This window comes from Chinchilla lanigera, unplaced genomic scaffold, assembly GCF_000276665.1.
Source record: "Chinchilla lanigera isolate Chin_1 unplaced genomic scaffold, ChiLan1.0 scaffold00016, whole genome shotgun sequence".
In the NCBI taxonomy this organism is placed as follows: Eukaryota; Metazoa; Chordata; class Mammalia; order Rodentia; family Chinchillidae; genus Chinchilla; species Chinchilla lanigera.
In genome coordinates, this window is record NW_004955417.1 from 27,291,325 (window position 1) to 27,300,784 (window position 9,460).

The 9,460-nt window shown below is 56.8% G+C and overlaps 1 protein-coding gene and 1 long non-coding RNA gene across 2 annotated transcripts; one reads left to right on the plus strand and one right to left on the minus strand.

Annotated features, from left to right (window-relative positions):
* Window positions 1-19: 19 nt before the first annotated feature.
* LOC102020339 lies at window positions 20-3,213 on the minus strand. Its single transcript, XR_260505.2, has 3 exons — window positions 2,938-3,213; window positions 2,649-2,688; window positions 20-1,314 (listed from the first exon to the last, which is right to left on the minus strand). It is a non-coding gene; the product is annotated as an uncharacterized LOC102020339 (long non-coding RNA).
* Window positions 3,214-3,220: 7 nt separating this feature from the next.
* Window positions 3,221-7,119, plus strand: LOC102020117. Its single transcript, XM_005381993.2, has 4 exons — window positions 3,221-3,390; window positions 3,481-3,628; window positions 4,217-4,327; window positions 6,715-7,119. Exons 1-4 carry the CDS (start codon window positions 3,361-3,363, stop codon window positions 7,074-7,076), a joined length of 651 nt encoding a protein of 216 aa, XP_005382050.2. The 5' UTR covers window positions 3,221-3,360; the 3' UTR covers window positions 7,077-7,119.
* Window positions 7,120-9,460: the final 2,341 nt, after the last annotated feature.

A 9,460-nucleotide genomic window follows, 5' to 3' on the forward strand; every position in this document is an offset into this window, starting at 1 on the left:
GCCGGTCCAAAGACCGGCGCTCCCTGCCTAAGGCTCCCCACACTGCTCTTTAAACTCTCCCATAATTGCCAACTATGAAGTCCAGGCTGACCTTGAACTCACATGCAGCCCAGCAGGGTCTCTGCAGCATACGGTATCTGAGAGGCAGGGCAGCCGTGAGGCTCACAGGTCTCTGCTTCCAGGAGCGAAGACCTTGGCCTCTGTCCCTGACCCCTATGGCTGTGCTGTCAACTGACCCTTCGACCTCGGCGCCTTCAACCTGCTGCCCAGAATCTCCCTGTGGCTTTAGCTGTTTAAGTTGTGTTTCTACCAGTTCCTATCCAGAGACCCAGCACACACGCCCGCTAGGATCACTCTGTAGAACTCACTGGATGTGAACAGCACTCTGGAACCAGCCTTGCAAACTCTGGGGCATCGAGGCCAGCCACCCTGCACCAAGTGACATAGCATGGGGCTGAAGGACATCACCACCAGCTAAGTGCCCGCGGGGACGACATTTCCATGGCTGCAGACCTGGCTCCTCCCCTGCCCAGCGTGTGAAGTGCTAAGAAGACCGTGCACTCGAGTGGGACTACACTCTTCCTCAGCAAGCCGGCTCCGACGGTCTCTTCCGTCCCTCAGCGTCGGCGTCGCCATGGCCGCGTCTGGGGTGAGATACACATTCGTTCACCCACAGCCTCAGCTTTCTTGACCCTTCCTCTGCTTTGCCAAACGCTCCGTGCTTTTGGCCTTGCCCGGCCTTTCTCTTCACCGTGCTCTGCCTCTCTCCCTCTTGCTCGTGGCTCCATCCTGACTGCTGTGCTTTCCGTGTTTCCAGTCCTTTCCCCGCAGTGTCTGTCTCTATCCCCAGCCCACCTTGAACCGTCCTGCAGTGCCCCTGACTGTGCCCACGCTGGAACTGACCTGGCACAAGGCGCTCTTTGCTGGTGTTGGTTTCTCGGAGTCGGCTTCTCCTATCGCACTGAGTTATTCATCAGCCCGGGGGGGCACTCCTCCTGGGGTGGGGGCTGGGAACACCAGCTCTGGAACCGCGGCCCCAGAAATAAGGCTGGTTTGGGCCAGGACATAAGCCACAGGCAGAAAGGTTGCCCGAGTGCAGAAGGTCAGGCCGCTAGCATTTTCTCAGGCTTTTGGAAGAGCGGAGCTCTGGAAAGCTGCTGGTCCTTTGGGAGCTTTGGATGTAGCTGTGGTGGCGCCTGAGTGTTAGTCCTGGCTTTGCCACTTCCTGCCAGGGACCTAACAGTCGTCTCACTGCTCTGTGCCTCGGCTTCTACCTCTGAAACGCAGGTCCCCAGCTTATGACCTTGGTGTTCTCTGAAAATTAAAATAAAAGGGTCTGACAGCTTGTAACTTGTGTTGTGTGTATAAATGGGAGATGCTATTAATGCCAGCTTTCCTAGGAGCTAAGTGACAGATATAAAACAGGGCAGCTGAGCGTGGGGGCACACGCTGCCATCCCAGCACTCATCCCGAGAGGCTGAAGCAGGAGTGTCACTCTGAGCTTGAGGCCAGCCTGGGTTACACATAGTGAGACCCTGTCTCTAAAAGCAAAAAACAGACAATAGCCCCCCAAATAGACCCAGAAGATGGGCCAGCTCTCTTCTGTTCGCCTCACGCCCCTCACTGGGGTGCCCACAGCCCCCCTCGGGTTCTGGGCACCAGGGACAGAGATCACATGTAATTTTTATTCAGCCACAGGCGTCTCGGAGGACAGAAACAGAGGCGCGTCTGGTCACCCACGCTCCTGAGAGCTTCGCCGCTCAGACGCTTGGTGGCAGGGAGAGAGGGCCGCGCTCGTCGCAGGCGCCGGCCCACGCAGACAGGGTGCCGGCCACCGTCACACAGGGCACGGAGCCATCCCACGGGCCGCACAGGCACGGCTGAGACGGGAGGCTCGCAGCGGGTGCTGCCTTGAGGAGGGGCGCAGGGGCGAGGGCAGGCACGGGCGCGGCGCGGCTGTCCGCTGTGCCCACGTGAGGACAAGGCCAGCCAGGCACCACGGCCGGAGGTTAGTGTGCTGGAGTTAGCAAATAAAAATATAGACTAAATATAAAAATATCGACTATCGACTTTCATTTGAATTTGAGATAAACAACGAACAATGCTTTTGCTTTGTTTTTACGGTACTGGGAACTGGACCCAGCGACTTAGGGTTGAGCTACGACTCCAATCCTTTGCACTTATTTGTTTGCTTTTTGAGACAGAGCCTCACAGTGTAGCCCATCCTGGCCTCAAACTCAGGATGAGCCTTCTGCCTCATCCTCCTGAGTGCTGGGATTGGAGGTGTGTACCAGGACACTGAGCTCTCTTATTTTTTATTTTGTCTTTTTCTTTTTTTTTTTGTACTGGGACTCGAACCCATGACCTCATGCTTGCCAGGCAGGCACTGTGCTGCTGAGCTATATCCCTGGTTTATTTTCTAGTTTAATGTAGGGTCTAACTAAATTGCTAAATTTCCCAGGCTGAGCTCAAATTTTTGATCCTCCTGCCTCAGCCTCCCAGAGTGCTAGGATTACAGGTATATTCTACCACACTTGGCAACAATGAATAATTTTTTAACACAAATACGTTGTCTCAGTCACATTTCTTGTCACTGGGACCCAGTACTCAACACCAACAAATTAAAAGTGAGGTTTATTTTGGCTCACCTTTTTAGTTCATGGTCCACTGCTCCAAGTCCAGACGGCACTGCGGAAAAGAACTGCTCACAACATGGTGCACAGGAAGCAAAAGGAGAGGGGAGGGTTGGGGAAGGAGGAAAACCCTCCGGTCATACCCCGAGCCCTGCCTCCTAACAAGGCAGCTACAGCCCGTCACCCAATCCCCTTCCAAAAGCCCCGCCCACGAGCACAGGTGCCTTTGGGGACATCTAGATATAACCATAACGCATGTTCTGTACAATACCTGCAATATACCTGTATCGTTTTCACTGTTTACCTGAAATGCAAACTAACAGCGTCCTGTGTGTTGCCTGGCAACGGGATGAGGGAGCTGGGCCTCAGGTTGCCCAGACTCTGAGCTCCCGCTGCTCCCTGGCTGAGGCTGGGCCCTGGGCCCTCGGCTCTGCATGGCCCAGGGCACTGTCAGGTTGCTGACAGCCCATTTGGTGACCGAGGGGGTAAGTCCTGTCCTTCAGGCTTGGAGGACATGTGGGGGTGGGTGCCTGCCCCAGTGTCCATGACAGAAGCGGACTCTGGAATGTTCTGGAAGGATGGTGACATCACAGAGTCGAGGGAAGGGCTGGAGAATCAGCATCAGAAGACAGACCGCAGCCCGGTGACAGGAAAGACTTGCCAACCCCACGCCACTCACAGCGCCGTCCGGCTGATCACTGCTGAGGGCTCCACAGCCTACTTCCCCATGCGGGAGACCTGCAGCCTGTGGCCGCAAGTGAGTGGCGCCCTGCCTCCATAGCTGCGCCAGGTCTCCAGACAAGTCTGGCCGGTGCCTCTGAGCGACTGACTCGGCTCTGTGGTGCAGGTGACATCCACCCTTCATCTGGGGCCTCACGGAAGGGATCTCATTGAAGATGGCTACATTAGCTTGGGGCCGGGACCAGCACCTCCAGGAGTCCTGAATCATGCCCTGGCCTGGAGGGATGGTGTCCAGAGACTAGAGAAAGACTCAGGTGTGATTGCAGATTTTATTTTCTTTCTTTGGTTTTTATGAGACAGGGTCCATGCTGGCCTTGAGCTTACTACTACATAGTCCAGGCTGGCCTTAAACTTGTGGCAATGCTCCTGCCTCAGCCTCCTGAGTGCTGGCATGACAAGTGTGTGCCACCATGCCTGGCTAGATCTGATTTTTTTTTTAGACAGAGTCTCACTATGTAGTTCATGCTGGCCTAGAATTTACTATGTAGACTAGGCTGGCCTCCTCTTGCAGCAATCCTCCTGTCTCAGCCTCCCAAGTGCTGGGATTACAGGCATGCACCACCATGTCCAGCCCTGATTTTCTTAAATGTAGGCAAATAGCAGCAGGCACCCTACAAACTCCAGGAGTGGGAATGAGCCTAATTATGTAGCCATTTTACCCAAATACAGAGGTGACTTGTCACTGTGGAGAAAGTGCTTTCCTGTGGGCCAGGGACTTTCACCTGAGTCCCGCAGAGTGGGAGGAGGCCTGGCCCCTGGGCAGGAAGCTCTCGGGCCAGTCGCCGGTGGGTGCGGCAGTGAGGGGTTCCAGTTGTAACGCACAGGCTGTGTTTCTACACAAGTGGATGGGGAGCCGACCACAGCAGCGGCCAAGAGAACTGGAGGGTGCGGCACCAGCGTTCACGGCCCCAGGTCTACAGATTCCGGAGTTTCACTCTCTCCTCGTCCCTCAGGTCTGCGTCCATGCAGCAAGCGGTGTGGGGTGGGACTCGGGGCGTCTGCCACGCACGCTGTCAGGCAGCCCTTCCTCCCTACCGTGTCCTCGTGTCGCCCCTTTGCCACCTGCTGGTCGCCCCCAGAAAGATGTGGTGCGCTTGTGACCCCTGAGGACCACGGCACCCTGTCCCCAACCCCGCCTCCTGCCCCTCCACCCAAGGGCCTGCCCCTCGCAGCAGCCGCTGCCTCCGTCTGCCCTTCCCAGCTCTCGAGACCCCGGGGAGGGCCGGCGTCCCTGTGTCCACAGCCTGAGATGCGCAGGGACCCAGGAGGGAGCGGCAGGTGGGTGCAGCGAGTCACCGTCCCTCCCTCTCGTGTCACCGGGACACCTGAAGGTTCCCCGAGAAGGTGGCGTCTCTGTAGAAAGCCGCGAGTGCACGGCCCTCGTTCGCTGGCCACCCCGGCTCACAGGCCACCCTCCTCCTGGGGACGCTGGTGTCGCCACCGCCACCGAGAGGAGCAAACAGAAACGCAAAACAGCGCGAGGTGGCGTCCTGCAGGAACCGAGCCTGCAGTGCGAGGGAGGCGACCTCCAACAGTAAACAGGCGACCCGCCCGCATGGGGTCGATGAGATGAGAGACGCAGAGAAAAGGAACCGGACGGGGAGGGAGGCCCACGTAGAGGCTGCCATGGAAACCACGTCACAGGCCGCCTTCTGGACAAGATGCTGAGCAAGCAGCTGCTCCGGAAGCCGTGAGGAGGAGCAAGGGCCGTGGTGGCACATGGGGAGGCTCCCTGTGCCCTGTCACCAGGGCCCCTCACAGCCCTCGGGCCCAATGGGTCGCTCCCAAGTTCTGCAGCCAGGAGCGCTAGGCTGCTTCCCGGTTGTGCTGACCAGTCCATTAGGTTAAGTGAGAAGCAGTGCCAAGGGGAGGATTGCTCGACTCGGTCCTCTGCTTCTGTTTTGTGTCAGTGTTTCACTCTTTGTTTTTGTTTTTTGAGGCAGGCTCTTGCTGTGTAGCCCAGGCTGGCCTTGAACTCACAGCAATTCTCCTGCCTCAGCCTTCTGAGTGCTGGAATTACAGGTATGTGCCACCAAGCTAGGCTAAAAGCAGTATTTCTTGGCCTGGCGTGGTGGCGCATGCCTGCAATCCCAGCACTCTGGAGGCTGAGGCAGGAGGATCGTTTCAAGTTTGAGGTCTGCCTGGGCTACAAAGTGAGCGCAAGGCCAGCCTGAACTGCATAGCAAGACCTTGTCTCAAAAAGACAAAAAACAGAAACAAAACAATATTTCTTGACACATGAAATTATGCGACATGCAAATTTCAGTGTTGGTTTTGCTGACATATAGTCACGCCCACTGGCTCACAGGTTGGTTTGGCGGGGTTGAGCAGCTGTGATAGAGACGGGGCGATCTGTGACACCTAAAATATTCACTGTCAAAACTGCTGGAGCCAGGCATGGCGGCGTACACCGGTCATCCCAGCACTCAGGAGGCTGAGGCAGGAGGCTTGCCACAAGTTTGAGGCCATTTCAGGGTACACAGTGAGCTCGAGGCCAGCCTGGACTACACAGCAAGACCCTGTCTCAAAAGGCTAAGGACAACAAACTGCTTGGGCTGGAGTGGGGATCAGTGCAGGGCGCCCCCTAGCCGTGCAGGCCCTGACTCTGTCCTGCTGGTGCCAGGCCTTAGGCCTTGGTCTCAGACCCGGCTGCACACTGGGGTCATCTGGGGAGCTTCAGAAAAGACCACTGTGCCCCATGCTGACCTGGCTGCTGATTAACTGGCCGGAACACTGGGCTTTTGAAAGTGCTCCAAGCACTCAGCCTGAGAGCCAACTTAGCAGTGCTGACCCACGACCCACGACCCATGACCCACGACCCACACTGCCACTCCCCGACCCTGGGAGGGCCTGCGGCCTGCTGCTTTCTGGGAGGAGGTCCTGGGTGGAAGTCCGGCCTCTGCACTGAGCTACACCCTCAGCCCTCTTTTATTATTCTGAGACAGGGTCTCTCTGAGTCACTGAGTTGTCCAGGCTGGGTTTGAATTTGGGATCCTCCTGCCTCAGCCTCCTAGAGTTCTGGGATTACAGGTCTGTAGGCCACCACAACTGGGTAAATTCTGCATTTTAAATAAACTTCTGGCCAGTGCCACCGCTGCTGGCCCGTGGACTGCACTTTGAGAAGCCGGGTCTGTCCTAGCCCACTCCTTCCCACGAGTCTTCTATCTTCACTTAGCGGGAGGGTAAAAGATGCCACGGAACAAACATGGCTCTCCGCACGGGCACGAGGCTCCCTCCGTGGACCGAATCCCCTGGGTCTGTTCCCAGAGCACAGCCCTGGTCAGCTGGGCCCCTGCCGCAGGCATGGGCAGCTCCACGCTCTCCTCTCACCCATCCTCAGGGTCCCTGAGGCACCTCGGAGACACTGCCGGTCAGGCCTGGGCTCCGCTCTGCTTTCTGTGGGAGTTCACGAGGAGGAAGAGGGCGTCCCCCGGCACTGGAGCCAGCATTAGCTGGGTCATTTGCAACCCCTTCCCAGGAAGACCGAACAGGGAGACCCTCAGGTCACCCCAGCTTCTCCTCCTCTGCTGCGAAGAGGATCAGGGAGCTGTAGCTTCCCATCCCTTACCTCATCGTTCTGTTTGGCGGATGAGAAGTACTCGATCCTCTGAAGGGCTTTTACCTCCCAGCCGCTGCGGAACGCTGCGCCTCTGTCAGCCTAGACCTATTTATTACCGAGGTTGGCTTCATCGTTTGAAATAGAAGTGTTCATGAAACTTAAACCATTAAAGTGGTGTTAACGGGCTCTGTGGAAAGAGGGCTCACCTCCTACTTCCTTTTGCTGGAGGCGGAAAGCCGCCTCAAGGAGATTACCTTCCCAGAGAAGGAAAGCCTCCCCTGGACGGAGCCCGCGTCAAGCCAACTGTGTGGTGCCCGCCTGCAACCTCTGCACTGAGGAGGCTGAGCAGGAGGATCGTGGGGAGTTCAAGGCCAGCCTGGGCTAAGCGAGACTGTCTCAAAAGAACCAAAGGAAAAAAAGTAGTCAGTTTGCCTGTGAAACTCAATTCAAATAAGCTGACAGAGACTGAAACGCTGATGACAGTTTCGCAGGCAGCTGAAGACCCACAGAACTGCGGAGTTCAGAGTGTGGGGGACACGGAGGCTCCGCTGGGAACGCCTGCGCTCCCCATGTCCGGCCAGGTGTCCGCCTCCGGCCGGGCGCCACACCTGCCACCTGCTCCGCTGCTCCCCTGGGCCTCCCGCCAGATGCAGTCAGAGGGAGTGACGGCGGGAGAAGCAGAGGGCTGCTTTCGGCGCGGGCCCTGGCTGCACCTCGAGTGCGAGGAAAGGCAGAATTTGCACACCACACGTGTCACTCAGGCGGCACGGACAGTGCGGTGTTGCCGAGTACATTTGCATCACTGCTCATCTGCTTGGGGGATTTTAGAGCCCTGCCGTTGCCCAGAATGAAACCCCAAGTTGGTCATGGCTGCCCCAGCCCTGTCCCCAGCCCGTGGTGATCGCTCACCTCCTTCCTGTCTCTGTGGAGCTGAGAAAGGGGTTTTGTAGCCAGATGCCTGCATGCTGGTTTTAAAATATGGGTTTTTCTGCTGGGTGTAGTGGTGCACGCCTGTAATCCAGCGCTCAGAAGGCTGAGGCAGGAGGATCACTACGAGTTCAAGGCCAGTTTGTGCTACATAGTAAGACACTGTCTCAAAAAAAATTTTTTTAAGAACCATCCCAGTAAGCCAGATGTTTTTGGAGGCCTTGTTGCCCACACAGGAGTCCCAGGCCAGCAGAGCGGCCACTCACACCCCTCCCGAGGAGGTCTTCCAAGTGCAAGGCTCCACCTGGAACTTGTGCGCCTGCTGCGCTGGCTCTCTGCCTCTCTCCTGCCCTGGCAGGCTGGGCTTGTGATTTCTGCTTTTCTTCCCGAGCTGCCAGGTGAGTCCAGGAATCTGTTCCCACGTACCCGAGGGTGCCCCACACTGGGAAACTGGCTCCCCGTCCGCTCCCTGAACAGGTACGGGACCGTGCGCTGGCAGTGCCTTCCGAGAAGTTTGCTCAGCGATAGTTAATTACACAGGCACTTGGAAGAACATCAAGTCATTTTGGAGTGCTTTTATCTACTGTCCAGAAGTAAAAGACAATTAAAACGGTATTTAGGTCTCAACCTGGAGGCAGTTTTGAAGCATTCTGTACTCTGCACAAATCCTCCTCCTCCCTGTCCTCCTCCCTTCCTTTTCTTTGCCGTGCTGGGCTTGGAACCCATAGGCGCATCTGGGCCAGGCAGGTGCTCTGTGACTGAGCTGCACCTCCAGCCCTGGCCTCTTGGCATTTTCTACTTTTACGCTGTAATAGTCCACCCAATTTGAGACTCCCCGGCGGGTTTCATTGCTATGACCTGGTCTGGGATACACTGAAGCACACGGTTGTGAGGCTGAGGTTGTTTCCAGTGTGTTACTGTCGACGATGCCACGGCCCTGAGCTGAACAGCGTCCGGGTCATCCACCGTCTCGTCAGCAGGAGCCTGGAAGAGCGGCCACTGGAGAAGCAGGCTGCACAGAACCTTGGCACACGCTCAGGGCGGGGACAGCTGGCCCTGGGGAGCCTGTCTCCAGGGCGCCCCATGCACAGGAGGAGGTCCCTTCCTGCCTGCAGATCTGAGCAGTGTGCTCAGATCAGCTATACAGGGTTGACTGTCCTGGCCCTCAAGGGCAGCGTGGTTGTTAGGGTGTGGATAGCAAATGTCCCCAAGGCCGTGTGGCAGGGCTTGGTCTTGGGCTTGTGGTGGCGGAGGTGGTGGAAATTGTAGGAGGAGGAGCCTGGTGACAGGAAGTCAGGTCATTGGGGGTGGTGGCCTTGGGGGACACGGAGCAGGGCATGCTCTCTCTCTTGCTCTCTTCCTCTCTCGCTCTCTTGCTCTCTTTCACATGCCTGCCTGCTGTCTCTCTTTTACCATCCCTCTTACTCTTTTTTTTTTTTGGTATGGGAAATCGAACTCTGGACCTTGCAATTGCCAGGAAGGCACTTATGCACTGAGCTACATCCCTGGTCCTTTTTTGTCTTTTTGAGACAGGGTCTCGAAATGTAGTTCAGGCTGGCCTTGAGCTCACTTTGTAGCCCAGGCTGGTCTCGATCTCGCA